Source organism: Manihot esculenta, chromosome 7 (assembly GCF_001659605.2).
Source record: "Manihot esculenta cultivar AM560-2 chromosome 7, M.esculenta_v8, whole genome shotgun sequence".
Taxonomy (NCBI): Eukaryota; Viridiplantae; Streptophyta; class Magnoliopsida; order Malpighiales; family Euphorbiaceae; genus Manihot; species Manihot esculenta.
Window position 1 is genome coordinate 32,328,507 of NC_035167.2, and position 15,344 is coordinate 32,343,850.

Consider the following 15,344-nt stretch of genomic DNA (forward strand, 5'->3'; position numbering starts at 1 on the left):
TCTAATACTAATGATCAAAAACATATTAATTAAAAAAATATTTTTTTTCTTCCCTATCATATTTTCAACTTCCGTCACAAATTACTGTTGATTTGCCATTCTTCCGACTGTTTTTTTTTTTTTACTTAAATTTGGTTGACTAATAAATTGAATTGCTTTTGGCATGAATTCATGATTAGTACAAAGCATTTGTCCTGCATTTCATACTATATGCATTTTTCTAGTTTGAATTCAAAGTGGGTAATAATTGATCTAACCTTTAAGTTGATAGACCTTCTTGATTAGAGAATCTAAATTAAGATACATAAAATTTTAAGTTTCCCATTAAAAGTCACTAAAAAAGCTTTCCATATTTTTTTTTAATAAATCATACTGAATCGATTAACTTAAATTTATATCATGTAAAAAAATTTATTAAAAATAAGAGGGTAAAATATATTTTTTAAAATTTTAAAAATATTAAATATCAATACTTGAATCGGCGATACATCATTTAAATTTCTGCTTTATTAATTTTCGATGGTAGAATAAAAGTCTATTTTAATGATACAGTGGTGACGGATGACGAAAATTAAAGTTCAATTTTGAAAAGAACCGCTATTACATTAAAAAAAAAGTAACATATGTGCATACTTCTAATTAAAATCTATATATATATATATATATATATATAAATCTCATCTCCCATCGTAAAATTAGAATCTTGACAAATTATTAATAGATTTTGAGATTTCAAATTAAAAATCAGCTGATTATAAAAAAGAACTCCACAGTATTGCATAATCCACTAATCACACCTCCACTTTGGGGCTATATTTGTGGGCTAAGACAAATTATTAGTAGTAGGTCTTGCCTTCTTTTCCTATTCATTTCCATGCTTTTTCTTTCTTCATGCTTCTTGATTAGGGTCAACAAGACACTTTACTTTTCTCAACAAATTTTCCTTCTTTTGATGCACTTTCTAGGCAATCAAACAAACATCACTCATATAAAACAGATTAAGATTTGAATATTAATCATTGGAAATTTAGCTTGGCGTGCCAAACGAAACACTTAAAAACAATAAGAAAACAAAGATAATATCATCTCCTCTTCAACCCCACAAATCCTTTTCCACCTTTGTTTTACATCATTGAAAATCTTGCTTGAATTTTGCATGGTGTAATGTTTGTCCATTTTCTACTCAACAGTTTAATTTAAAATAAATTATTAATTTTTCTGTTTCATGATAAATTATTTATCGAAAGTACATATCTAATCAAAATAAAAATATTATATAATAATAGAATACAATTTTTTTTAATTAAAAATTTTAAATTCGAGTAATGTATACAGAGTATTTTTAAAATTTTAGAAAAAATATTTTTAAAAAATAAAATATTTTTTTATTGTAAATATTATCTATTATACTCGATTTTTGTACTCATTGAAGTTTAAAAAAAATGAATTTGAGCATGCAAAGATTGATTCAATCTGTAGGGGACACAGAAGATCATGTTCATGATTGGAAATTGATTCTGTAATCTTTGAAAGAAAGACTTTTAAGATGTATTTAGTGAATTTTCCAACGTATCTTTTCTCTTTATATGGGTCCATGTAAACAGTAATTCTAGTTTTGCATATATAGAATCTAATCTCTCATTTCTCAAAGTGAGACTTCGTTTTGAGTTTATCCTAATCTTTATGCTCACTATGCATATATTTTCTTAAATAAATAGAATTATAAATCAAATTAGGAATTAAATGGAAAGAAATTATATTTATTTTATTTAAAATGATTAAATTTTTAATTTTATTTTTAATAAAAAATATCAAATCACTTATTTTAATACTCATATAAAAAAGAAAAAATTATCACGTGGGCCTAACAAAGAAAAACTTAAAACCTTTGGGTAATGGCTACTACCTATAGCCTTGAGGGGGTGGGCCCATCTCATGGCCCACACAACAAATGTTTAACATTTTTAGAGGGAGACGACAAAAAGTATTGAAAGGCTTTGCCCCACCAGAAGTCACAACAAAGCGGCACTAGGTCACCCTTTGGTCAACGGTCACATCAAGGACACGCAATACTCGATCCAACACCTTCACTGTTCCCAGACGTGGTGCTTTTCTATTGGATATCGTTCACGTGGGACATATGGGACCCTTTCCCTCACCAGCCCTTAACTGGGTCCCTATTTGTTTGATGTAATACAAATTACTGTTTTACCTTATTTCTAATTTAAAAATCAAATAGAAAATAATACTCGCTTAATAAATTTTCCATTTAATTCTATTTTCAATCTTATTTAATCTTTCAATTTTTAAAATATAAAATAATTTAATTCATTTAAATGACAAGCAATACTGCTATATCACATGATTATTTTATATTTAAAAATTAAAAGGTGGTATGTATTCGTTTCTCAATATAATTAATGATTATATTTTTTTATATGGGTATGTATTTTTCTTATTTTCTTTTTATTAATATCTAATAAATTATTAATTATTTTTTAATTAATCATTGCTTACTATTTTGTTAATTAATATGATGAAAAATGTCAAATGATTAATTTTTTAAATGAAAATAAATAGCATTTCTCATAAAAAAAACTATATTTATTAATTTTGAACAAGTCTAAATATTAGGCAGTTATTGAGAGGAGAGGAGGGTCCTCCTTGTGTGAGATATTAATGAGCTCCAAGCAGGGACATGGCAAGTGGATACATTCTACAAGTGTTTAATTCTTAATATTGACATTTGTCATGTATTATTTTTAGATAAATTTTATAATATAATTGTTATATTTATAATATTTGTATTTATTGTTGTGAAAATTAAATTAATGATGCAATTAAAATAGAATTATGTTATAATTTGTCAATTTTATAAAAAAAAAAAAAGATGATTGACATCTACGACAACCATTTTGATGTTCAAGTCAGTAAATTAAAGAAAAATAATAGTATTGTAATGTTTAAAACTCTAGAGCAATTGTATGAGAGAACAATCTGTGATCGTTTCTCTTTTTATGGTATAAGAAAATACAGATAAATATAATATTTTCTAATAATTCGGTGATGATGTGACCGATTGTTTAAATAAGAGATTTTGCCAGCTAATAGGTCGATGATCATGTGATTACAGATATAATAAAAATATTGGACCGTATTTGATAACAGTAATTTTATATGAAGACTTGTCCTATCCAAAGAGGTGAGTCGAATTGGTGAACCGAGTGTTAAGGTGTTAAATCTTCATTTTCTTAGATGGAAACGCGTTGTTCATTTATCATATTCTTATCATGTAATTTTATTTTATTGTAAAAATTCGTGACTTTTTTAGGCTATTGTTATATAACAACAATATTTATCACGATGGATTCTCGATTCTTAATAAATATTCGTTATATTATATGGAATAATATTTGTACTTATTGAGAAATTATAAATTATTTATTTAATCAATTTTCAGTTATCACTTTTTTAAAATTTATTTTGCATATTAAGAAAAAATTTTAATTTGAACATTATTTTTATTAAATATAATAATAATTCCCATAATTTCGTAATAATTTAGTTAAGTCTCATGTAATATGCATTAAACTTTCAAATAAGATTTAAAGACATGAATTACTCCATCTGACGACTTTTATTTGCCACTTAACTTTTTTTTCATAAGGATCAAGACAGTATTAAAATTTTCTAGATTGTGATAAAATATTATTTAGTTTAATTAAATCATCCTTTATATTATTTAATTATTTTTGTAGCAATAATGCTTAAATTCTTTAAAAAAGTTTGAAATTTCTGAGTAAAGAGATAACAGACAATTTGTAAATGGTCTGATAGATAATCAAACCTATAATGAGGTGTGATGACCTGTTGATAGAGTGTTTTGCTAAAGGATAGACCTGCCAAAAGGAAAGACCAACCTACTTAATAGAAGTACGACTAAGTAAGGCAGGTTTGATAAAGAAGGGTTGGAGTGCCCGGAATACTTGCAGGACTGGTGGAGCCGAGATGTTTATCAAGACAGGCTAAGTGTCTAGAAGAGTTTAGATACTTAGAAGCTTGCATGACAAAAAGGGAAGCCTAAAGATTTAAAGATGTGCTAAGGATTGAGAACTCGAAGGTTTGGAAGGCTAGAGGGTGAGAGTGGCCCGAAAGTCTAAGAACTCATCAGGACAAGAGTAGTCCAGATAGCGAAATTTCAGAATGCTTGAAACCTCAAAATGCACAAATTCTTTAAAATGGTCGAAACGTCTAAGAGGATTAAAAGGAATGATAATGTTTTATTTTTCTACTTCATTTAAAATATCTGAGATGTTTTTCTGTCTTTTCATGGCGAGGGTAAAGTCATTGAATATGTTATTTAAAGAGCAGATATCCCTCTATTTTTTAGGTATAAGAATTGTGTGAAAAATACCTAAAATATAAATAGTGCCAAAATTATTTTTCTCGGCCATTGTTGATATTTAATTGAGTTTGTACTCATGTGTAGTTATTCTCTTTCTATAACTCAGTTTGAATAAAGGATTTCTTTTCCGATACGTAGAACGATCCTAAAAATCGATTCAAATTCGTAAAATTCTCTATATTTTTTATTTGTTTTTGTTTTGTATATTCTATTACATTGCTCACTAAAATCAAATTTAAGCTTCCAACAATAACAATTCTAATTTTAATAATTATCTATTAATTAATCTTAAAACCCTTAGCTAATCTCCCATCTCATATCTAATTAATCTTTCTCCAAAAGAAAAACCATTTATAGTGGATAGAAAAATTTCCTACACCAAATGAATGAATAAATGACTTTAATTTTGTAGGAAATTAAGAAAATAACCAACAAATAAGGATTAAACTTGGTATATTATGGAAAATTTCAAATATATTTGAGCTCAATTTTATATTTACACGAAAATTCAATTAGCATCTGTTTTTATTATTAATTATTGGTAAATAATTTTATACACGTAATTATTTAATTTTTAAAAATTTAGAAGGTATAGTAAATCAATTTCCCGATAAGAAGTTAAATAGAATTAATAATGAAAATGAAAAGTGAAACCGATTTTTTGTAAAAAAAAAAAAAAAAAATCGGAAGCCAAATTATATAATTTGGCCTAAACTTTATTAATTTATGTCGGCAAAAATACTAATGAGGCTGCTTGGGCTTCGCTGCTCCGGCCCAAGGAATCCAAAGTGGCTGAGCAGTTCGTTAGCCCACGCGCCACGCCCCATCTCGCTCCAGTCACGCATAGAAGATGCCGTCTTTGCTTCATTCACTCAAAGACTCACCAGGACGCCTATGGCCACCGCTATCGGCCGCAATTTATCCGGTATATCGTCCCCGATTTCCCCGTTTCGTCTCGAGTTCTTTGCTCTCTCTTTGAACCAGGTCTGTTCATTGTTAACTGAAAGTTCTTTTGTTTGCTCTTCGATTTTATTGGGTTTCTATGTGTGTAGATGTAGAAGTGTGAAGCAGTGTATGGTTGATCTTCGACTAGGAAAATCAAAACCTTAGGGTTTTGATTCTGTTTATGTGTTATTTGCTTGAGCTTTACATAACTGATTGATTAAGAAGGGCAAAAGAAAAAAAATAGTAGGAGAGATGATATGCAGAAAGTCAAATGTATGGAAAATTGTTGATGCTAATGTGTTTTAAGGGATATATGGAAATGCTTGAGAAAATTTAGGCTAAGGGGAAAAGAAAACAACTTTCTCTTACACCTCCAGGTTGCCGATTAACCTGATGGTTCTATGAATCTTAGAAGTGAACACTTGTCAATGATATTAACAACTGTGAACTGTTTCCAATTGTATTACCACTAAAAGTTTGTTAGTTATCGTCATTTATAGAATGGAAAGATAAACAAAAGGTGCCTCACTGAATTTTCCTTGTGATTCTTACTTATAATTTTTAATTCTCATTATATTTTTCATGTTCATGTCAGTGTTTTTGGATATAAGTTAATCAGTGAAAAATTTTGTTAATCATGTTGAAACTCACAGTGTTACTGCTCATTTTAACTTCAATCTGAGATGCAGAAGTTCTTCTGTCTCCATGGTTTTAAATGCAAGAGGCTAATTTATTTATTTATTTTTCACCTTATCAGGTTTTTGAGAATTTATGAGCCATGGGTGATGCAGTTGATTTGACTGGGGATGGAGGTGTCATCAAGACAATCATAAGGCAGGCAAAGCCTGGTGCACTTGGTCCTTCAGAGGATCTTCCTCTTGTTGATGGTATATTTTTCTTGGTATATCGAGTGAATTGTCTAAAGACGTACTTGGCATTATTGTTATAACTGTCATTGAGAAAAAAAAAAAAACCATTTTGAATATATTAACTATAAGAATTTTTTTTTTTTTTTTTATTTTTTTTATAATGGATTAGACATATTCTAGTTAAACCTAAAACAGCTGAACAACAATTTAATTTCAAACTGTTTTTGCAACAATATCTAAAATAAAAGGACGCCTTTTTGATAGTTTGAAACCAAAGGTCAAACAGAAGCTAAATACCCTTGAGAAGCATAAGTTTTAATTGGTCCAAATACACCTTTAGTTTTGTTTCAAATTGTTCTATACTGTGTATTCTTTTTGTTTATTTGATATGTAGTATCTGTTGAATTAGCCTGCTACTTTTACTATCTTCATTTTTAAGTCTTCGAAGCGCTGCCTTTCTAGATGATAAGATTTGCTCAAGACACACCAAAACTGGCGCAACTCAATAGTGATACACTTGTAAGAACACAAAAGTTGCAGTTTTTAGCCTGAATCCACTGTTATCATGTATTTTAGTAGTGCAGCTTGGCAAGTTTCATTGCATTGAATTTGAATGATTTTCTTTTCTTTTCTATTGCTGGGACTATCCTTTTTGCTAAAAATGTACCATTTTCTGAAGCCTCTATTTGAAAAGTTAGTTGTTTGATGTTTTCGTTTCTTTTTGCATTATCCTATATTTTTAAAGGATGTTGATCACTATCACCACTCATCACCAGTACTCTGTCATTAACTTCATGGTTTTTTGAGCAGTTCATTATGAGGGCACTCTTGCTGAAAGCGGCCAAGTTTTTGATACAACACGTGAGGATAATACTGTATTCTCATTTGAGATTGGAAAGGGCTCTGTAATTCAATCTTGGGACATTGCTCTCAGAACCATGAAGGTGAGATTGTACTTCCTGATGCAATTTTGAGCTTTTTATGCTTTTCATTACATGTTTGTAACTTTTGTTGGTTGATTGCTCCTACCAGGTTGGGGAGGTTGCAAAAATTACTTGCAAGCCAGAATATGCCTATGGAAGTGCTGGGTCCCCACCAGATATCCCCTCTGAGTAATGTCATTATGAATTTTGTATTTCAATTTTTTGCTCAGAAACACATGCTAGAAGCTGGTAATATCCAGGTAAAAAGTAAAAACTATGAACCCATTTTAGAGATGTACAGCAAGACTGGCCTTATTGATGATGGGGAAAAACTTGTCTAGACCCTGTCCACCATGTACCCAAGACACAGGCAAGTGTTCCCTCCGTGAAAAAAGGGACCCATTTTCTTGTGTCTTGAGTCTATGATGGACCAGGTCTAGTTAATAATTTTCCGTTGGTGATATTAAAGGAAAATAAGCCTGATGCATTGTTCACTGAAGATTTAAGTTCTCGAAAGAGAAATTGTGAATTGTTGAATTCTATAGGATATTCATGCACTGAAAGGGCCAATTTTTCTCTCTTTCCTTTCTTCTTTTTAATTTTGGCCATTTTTCCAAGCCCTTCAAAATGTTAGCATAGTCTGATTGGGATTCCGTTGGTTTCTCAGTAGAAATTGATAGAATGTGGGCTGTGGATGATTCAGTTTCTCAGTATTTTTTTTTTTTAAATGCAGCGCAACCCTTATTTTTGAGGTGGAGTTAGTGGCTTGCAAGCCACGGAAAGGCTCCAGCATGAGTAGTGTTTCAGAGGAGAGGGCTAGGCTAGAGTGAGTAACACTGACATCTCTGTTTTATTCTTCAAAGATTGAAAGTTTTTATAAACTCTAGTCAGTTTCTCAAGCGTGTGATTGTAAAACACTGTTTTCAGGGAGCTGAAGAAGCAAAGGGAGCTTGCTGCTGCAACAAAAGAGGAAGAGAAGAAGAAGAGAGAAGAAGCCAAAGCTGCTGCAGCTGCCCGTATGCAGGCCAAGCTAGAGTCAAAGAAAGGAAAGGGAAAGGGAAAATCCAAATAGAATTATTATATATGGGTCATTATCTTTATGAGAATATTAGATTTGACAAGGGAGAAGGATGCATAAAACCCACATGCTGTCATGTAAAAGTAACATGTATTCTATGGTGACTGCACCATTTTTAAATTGAGAGGGTAAATAAAACCCTAAAATCCCCATGATACAATTAATGTTTGATTGCTCCCTAGTTGCTTGGGGCATATTGGGACTTATCTCATGACCACATATATAGGCAGTTGCCTTTTTTCGAGTCTTAAAACTTACCATTTTGCTTCTCAAAAAATGGGGGAAGAAAACCTTTTTACTAGCTTCTCTCAATGGCTGGCTGTTGCACTCAGCTTCATTAGATCTCTGTCTCTCTTTCTCTCCCATTGGAGTTTTTGAGGGCCTTGTTCTCCTTTAATATGACTTTCTTGGAGAATCACCAAGTTTCTAAGATGTTCCACCACTTGTTGAAGGCCTTTATTTGGTTGAATTACCTCAACCAAATAACTCAAGTTCCTAGAAATTGTTAGAAGTCTATTATTTAGTTAACATGAAAGTCCAAGACCATTTCTTTGGTGTAAATATCCCTAACCCAATGCCCAATGAACGAATTAATCTATTTGAAACAAACGATAACTTGCGGTTCATCATGTTAAAGCATGTCATAACATGTATAATTTTGTTGGTATGCTTCTGAACTACAACTAATAACTTTTAGTCATGTTCTGACTATCCCCCCACCATTTTCCTAAAAAAAGTTCAAAATGATATTTGATCAGCCAACAACCTGCCGTTTTCTTAAAGCCTAAATAAAAAATCGCTACAACTTATAAAATACATTTCCCTATTGATTAACAGACTCTTATATAAACAGGTAGTTTCCATCGAAATGATTTCATTGATGATGGTGCCTGTAGTTAAACCATGTAAGAAGCATCAGTTCCACCTTGTCCTTCATGCCACCCAGATCCTGCCCTGAATTTGCAAACAGGGCATGTTCCTTGTTGCCTCAGCCATGGATCAATGCAATTAGCATGGAACTGCAAAAATGTGTTTGCATGAGATCACAAATATAACACAAAAAGCCATTCAAGATAACCATCTTGCACAACACAAACTCCATTGATTTCGTCAACCAAGAATTTTCTCACTCGAGTAAACTTCATTGTTTCTTTTCATTGGGAAGTTTTAATCAGGTGTGGACAAAAGAATACAGCTAAGTTTTAAACTCTTCCCCACTCAAATAAGTTATTGTGTTTGCAATCAACGTGCAAGAATAATGCAGGCAAAGGATATTGATAAACGTTGTAGATAATAAAGTAAACAGGCAATAGAAATTTATAAATAACTGCACAAGGGAATGAACCTGATGCAAGCATGGCAAGGTGCGGACTAGTTCTCCAACATTAACTTGCTCCAAGCACACACTGCAAGTCAGCTCATCATCTGAAGCCTTCATGCTTCCCACTGCATTGGCAGTATCTTGCTTCTTTTGCTACCGTGGAAAGTTAAAATAGCTGAATCAAAACTCTAGAATGATGAAAGATAAATAAAGAATAAAAAGCTTGATTGTCACAAGAAAATGAAATCAAGTTTCATTTGATGAGAGCACACAGTGGGCAACAGGCGATAGAATGTTGTTGGCTGTCCCACCTTTACATGGATAGAATTCTCAAATAGGATCTATCATCCAATATGAATACTTAATATAATTTCTATAGATCAGTAACATTTATATATTTGACAACATTAAAAACTTAAATTGATCATGTATTTCAAGAGCATGCCATGAAATCCAAATTTTACAACACCACATAACTGGGTTGTCAAGATAATGTTTAAAAGATGAAAATGTTCAAAATTTTTGTGGTTGGGGACGACTCTTAAGCTGATACCCAGAAAAGCAAAGGAAAGTTCCACCACCATGTTTACTATTTTTTCTTTTTTCAAAATTTTGGCAATTATCTGTCAAAGCTATTCGCTACCCAGATCTACACTCACACAGGCAAACATAATAGAAGATGCTTGTTAGGCAATAAAGAGTAATTGGAGACTAATCCTTGTGATCAAGAACATTATTCAAATTTCTATGAAGAAATCATCTGGTACAGTAGGAAGCTTTGGAACAAATAGACCAGTTCATAGTTGAAGTCCCAACCTAGAGTAAGCATGAATTATATTGGAAAGCTGGGAACTTACGTTATAGACTTGCATGGAGATATAACAAACATTATAATCTATTCTAGTTTACTTATATTAAGAATAAGTATCAAGAATAACTCCCCTCTCATTGCTAGCATAGCACTAAGCTAAAAAGGACTTTTCAATCATTAGATATTTCTATATAGAAAACCTCAGACACTAGACTCTCGAACATAAATATCGCACTCTTGTTGATTGCACCACCTCCACCCCCACCCCACCCCACCCCCACCCCCACCCCCACCCAAAAAAAAAAACACTCTGCTTCTCTTGCTCACTCATCTCACTATATCACTGAACCAACATTTTTAGGAAACTAACCTTGTTCTGCCTTAGAATCTGAAAACTAAACAAACATCATAAAATTAAAAGTCAAATATACAACCCAGGAATCAACCACCAAATATATTGTCCTTGCTCTCAAACAGCCAAGATGTTATGCCCTCACAAAGAATCCCTAACATTAGCCTTTTCCTTTGCATTTTCTTCCAGTTTGTCTACAATACTTGGCCTTTGATTGAAGTATTTCCAACACTCAAAAGAACATTTTGTTCTTCAACATGTTTGAACAGGGAAGCATGTTAACCCATCTGGGTGCTCTTCATTTTTAGATACTTCAAGATCCCAATAGATTCAAAAGCAGCACATTTGGATATTGAAGGTGAAATTCACAACAATCCCAGGCTGGGCTTGGTTGGACCCAGATTCTCATAAGATGAAGCGGCTTAGACCCAGACAAATAGTTAGGTCTGAAGTGCTTGGCAACCCACAGGCTAAGATCAATAAAACTTGGTCTGGAGTAAGCCCAGCCCAACCTATGTATTGTTCAGGTCTAGGCACATAATGCAGCTAGTGATTCAGCAAAGTAAATACAATTACTGAATGAATCAATCACATGTTAATCTAAAATAATAGTCTACAAGTCTCAGTATGCATAACATAAACTTCATTGCAACATGAAGACTACATATCTAGAAAATGAAAGAGAAGTATGATCAAAATTTATACCTCAGCTGCAACAGAAGATGAGGCTTGTTGCATTGAAGATCCACCACTGTCCAAAATAGCCCGCTTGTCGTCAATTTATCAGTGTCCACAAATATTCAAGTATTTTAAATACTTCTTAAAATAGCAAAAAGAAATATTCCGCAACAGTGTCATGAGACAACTACAGGTTTCTGCTTTTCATACTGATTTCATATTCTTAAACAAGCTCAAAAAGTTAACATTCAATGAGAAAAAAAAAAAATCAAAGATTCTATTCAGAGAGACTTCCTCTTATTGCTCAAAATTGTTAAGGCCGCTGACCCAATTCAGACTGTTTACAATTTTTAAATATCACATACGCTATATATTTGATACGACATGGTTTCCCTAGTCATGGCCATGGATGCCTACGAAATAACCAAAAGGCAAAATGCATATTCAACCTCCTTTTGTCTTTACCATAATAAAAACTAATTTGGTTCCTCCTTGTGCTTTGGTAACCATCAATAGCATTATCACAGAAATAGGGACAAGAACTTCGCCAGAAAAATATCAAATAACAAGGAAAGAAAATTTCCATTTGTTTTTTCTTTATCGGATATGTCTGACGATAGTAACGATGAATGTAGGATAATTGAATTTAGCCGCAGCAACGATGAATGTAGGATTGTAAAACAAAATAAAAACCCCAAATACCAGAGAATTAAGGTTTGTTGACAATTTACTTTGAAAATGAAGAATTCCTGTGAGATTTACAAAGAGATTTGCCAATAGTTAGTTGAACAAAGGAAAACATGCACAAGGAACCATCACAAAAAGGACAGTTCCAGATAGGAAGCAAGGTGGATTAAGTGCTTCATTTAACACCAGCATAGAAAACAACAGTATGGAACTACACACTATCAAATGAAACCTAAAAAATTACCTTTGAAGAGCAGTGACCTTATACTTGTGAACTGGAAGGGCATTTATTTCTTCGTCACTCATGGATGCAGTGGTGGGAACATTATCAGAATCCAATGCTCTCAAAGTCTCATAATCTGCACATACAAGTTTAGATGAACAATCCTTCCAATGAAATTCCAAATGAATAACATGCCATGAAAGGAAATAAAAAGAAAACTAACACGTTGTAGCAATTGACAGTTTATCTCAATATTACTCCTTGCAACTAAAAGATTAACACTTTGAAACACTATAGCCTGAATACAGCACCTAAGTCATCAAATTCCCGGTCCAGAAGTGCAAGTTGGAGTCTGAGGCCTTGTAAACGTCCTCTGGTGGCAAGTGCTATGGATGGTGGCATATGCAAGCGTAACTCAGTATGACTAAGAAGACCACTGGCCATGGCAGCGTGGGCTTGAGCCTGAGCTTGAAGTTGTTGACAAGTTGCATACATCCTTAGTGTCGTAGCCATTAAAAATACACCAAGCACTAGCCATAGCTGCATACAAAAATTCCAGCATTACTGATCTGAAGCTAAAATAAATTGCATTCACAGTTTCACTGAAAACATACCAGAAAATTAGGTGACATTTGTTGTGAGTTCAGTATCATGAATAACAAAAGAACTGCCAATTCAAAACAAGTATGAATTAGAAAACCATGTTAAGCAAACATCTGATATTAATCAACAACAACAAAGATGATGAATTAACAAGTACCTGTGACAAGAAAAACAAGAGAGTTGGAATTGACAGGCCGTGTTGCATGGACACGCTGCTAAGAAGAAAATAGATTCAACAAACACAAAACATATCATGAAGCACAAATTACAAAGCACATGTACAACAAACAAATATTGAACTAAAAATATCAGTAACATTACCACAGCTCGTCGCTCAGGGATAAATCCTGGGAAGCCATTTTCTAAATCACCTCTAGTCCCTCGAAACACAAAACTCATGCTTGTCCAATTATGACAGTATCAGCTTCTCCGCTAATGTAAAAACCACCAATACTCAAGTCCACTGAAATTTAACAAAAAATAAGAAGAAGAGGAAAAAAAAAAAACAATTCACCAATTCTATGGCATTAGACAATCTGAAATAAAAATAAAATTTGAAAACTAAAATAAAAAAGTACAAGTGCCTATAAAATTTCAAGTTAACGTTAGCTGAATAAGTGAGTCCAGTTCGTCTCCGTCACTTTCTAAGAGAAAGTTCGTATTTTTCAAAAGTCGAAATGTGATTAAAGTCTATCAACTCCTGTAATACATATAATCGAAAATCGTTTGATTAACTTGGCTTAAGCTGGTATTGAAGCTATGACACGTAATAGAACAAAATAAAAAGAAAATTCAGCCTATAACACATAATCGATAAATGAAGAAACCCTAAATCCCTAATCGCCAAAATCAAGCCAGCGAAACAACCCGATCAATGAAAGCAATCCAATTATTTACTTAAAAGATAAAGGAGAAACGTATTGAATGCGATACAATATCTGATGATAAGCCCGTTGTAAAATGCAGAAAAGGGAGAGATGGGAAAGAGAAGACGTACATTTAATCGGAGAAAACGACGCCGGATCTATATGGATCGATCAATCCATGGTGATTTGGTAGGGGGATCTTTTTTATTATTTTTTAATAAAATTTGAAGAAGAAGATGATGACGAGTTGGAGGAGTAAGCGATTTGACTCGGCGCGTTGGGTTTGGGTTTTTGGCTTTCTGCCTAAAACCAACACGCTTTCCTCGTGAAGTTTGTCATAATTGTTGTTCATTGGTTTTAATTACGCTGTGATGAAGATAACCATTTAAACGACATCGTTTTCGGCTTTGCAAAAGCAAGCACAAGTCGGATGGTGTTAGTGTGTCTACTTTAGCTACTATCTTTTTAACTTTTCATGTAAAATTTATTTTGTTTTAAATTTAACAATAAAAAAATATTATTTTAAACTATTTTTATATCCAATTAATAATAAAAGATTTACAATTTAATCTCTAAATATTACCATTATTAACAAATTAATTTTTATATTTTTAAAAATTTATTAAAATATTCTTTTTTTTTTCATTAATAAAATAGTCATTCCGTCTATTTTTACTGATAAAAATATAATAAAAAATCAAATTATCCAATTCTTTTCCTCGTACTCCTCCTCTTTTATTCTTTATCGATTCTTCCTCCTTCTTCTGTTTCTTCTTCTACTTCTGCTTTTGTTTCTTCTTCTTATGCTTCTTCTTCTCCTCCTTTTTTTTTTTCTTCTTCTCCTTCATCATCTTTTTTTTTTTGAGGAGAAAGAGGAGAGACTATTTCATTGACGGAAAAAAACGATAAGAATATTTTAATAAATGTGAAAAAAGATAAGGACTATTTCGTTGAGAAAAAAAAATGATAAGAATGTTTTAATAGTTATGAGAAAAGATAAATATGTTTTAATAGATTTCTGAAAATATAAGGAAAGACAATTTCGTTGACGGAAAGAAATGATAATGATGGACTATTTCGTTGACAGAAAAAAATTATAAGAACATTTTAATATATATGAGAAAAGATAAAAACTATTTTATTGACGAAAAAAAACGGTAAGGACATTGTAATAAATATGAAAAAATATATAAATATTTTAATAAATTATTAAAAATATAGAAACTAACTTGTTAATAATAGCAATATTTAAAAATTAAATAAAATATTTTATTTGAGAATAAAATTAAATTTTAAAAAACTTGTTTTTATTTAATTTTATCGAAAACAGGGCGAAAAGATTATTTCGTTCGTTAAAAAAAATAATAACAATTTAATAAATTTTTAAAAATTATTTACTTATTAATAATATTAATATTCATAGAATAAATTATAAATCTCCCATTAATTATTAAAAAATTATTATTTATATGAATACATGGCACAAATGGATTTCAATCTATGGATTGGTGACTTGAAACAGAGCATCTGCAGGCTGCTGGTAGGCTTTTGCTCCCTGCAAAAATTAAAGCAAAATGGGCTGG

The 15,344-nt window shown here is 31.7% G+C and overlaps 2 protein-coding genes across 4 annotated transcripts; one reads left to right on the forward strand and one right to left on the reverse strand.

The window, feature by feature from the left end:
• The first annotated feature begins 5,235 nt into the window (after positions 1 to 5,235).
• Positions 5,236 to 8,426, forward strand: LOC110619280 (peptidyl-prolyl cis-trans isomerase FKBP20-1). 2 transcript variants are annotated; one of them, XM_021762614.2, is made up of 6 exons: positions 5,236 to 5,389; positions 6,108 to 6,237; positions 7,030 to 7,163; positions 7,252 to 7,331; positions 7,876 to 7,968; positions 8,070 to 8,426. In XM_021762614.2, the coding sequence occupies exons 2-6, from the start codon at positions 6,129 to 6,131 to the stop codon at positions 8,212 to 8,214; spliced, it is 561 nt and encodes a 186-aa protein (XP_021618306.1). In that variant the 5' UTR covers positions 5,236 to 5,389; positions 6,108 to 6,128; the 3' UTR covers positions 8,215 to 8,426. The 2 variants fall into 2 exon arrangements, with proteins under 2 accessions (XP_021618306.1, XP_043814266.1); XM_043958331.1 differs by lacking the exon at positions 7,876 to 7,968.
• A 369-nt stretch (positions 8,427 to 8,795) lies between these two features.
• LOC110619279 (E3 ubiquitin-protein ligase SDIR1) lies at positions 8,796 to 14,105 on the reverse strand. Of its 2 annotated transcripts, none has more exons than XM_021762613.2 (9): positions 13,893 to 14,105; positions 13,217 to 13,358; positions 13,053 to 13,107; positions 12,907 to 12,959; positions 12,604 to 12,832; positions 12,314 to 12,428; positions 11,410 to 11,455; positions 9,566 to 9,694; positions 8,796 to 9,239 (listed from the first exon to the last, which is right to left on the reverse strand). In XM_021762613.2, the coding sequence occupies exons 2-9, from the start codon at positions 13,292 to 13,294 to the stop codon at positions 9,117 to 9,119; spliced, it is 828 nt and encodes a 275-aa protein (XP_021618305.1). In that variant the 5' UTR covers positions 13,295 to 13,358; positions 13,893 to 14,105; the 3' UTR covers positions 8,796 to 9,116. The 2 variants fall into 2 exon arrangements, with proteins under 2 accessions (XP_021618305.1, XP_021618304.1); XM_021762612.2 differs by having other exon boundaries at positions 13,053 to 13,110.
• Between the last annotated feature and the right edge of the window lie 1,239 nt (positions 14,106 to 15,344).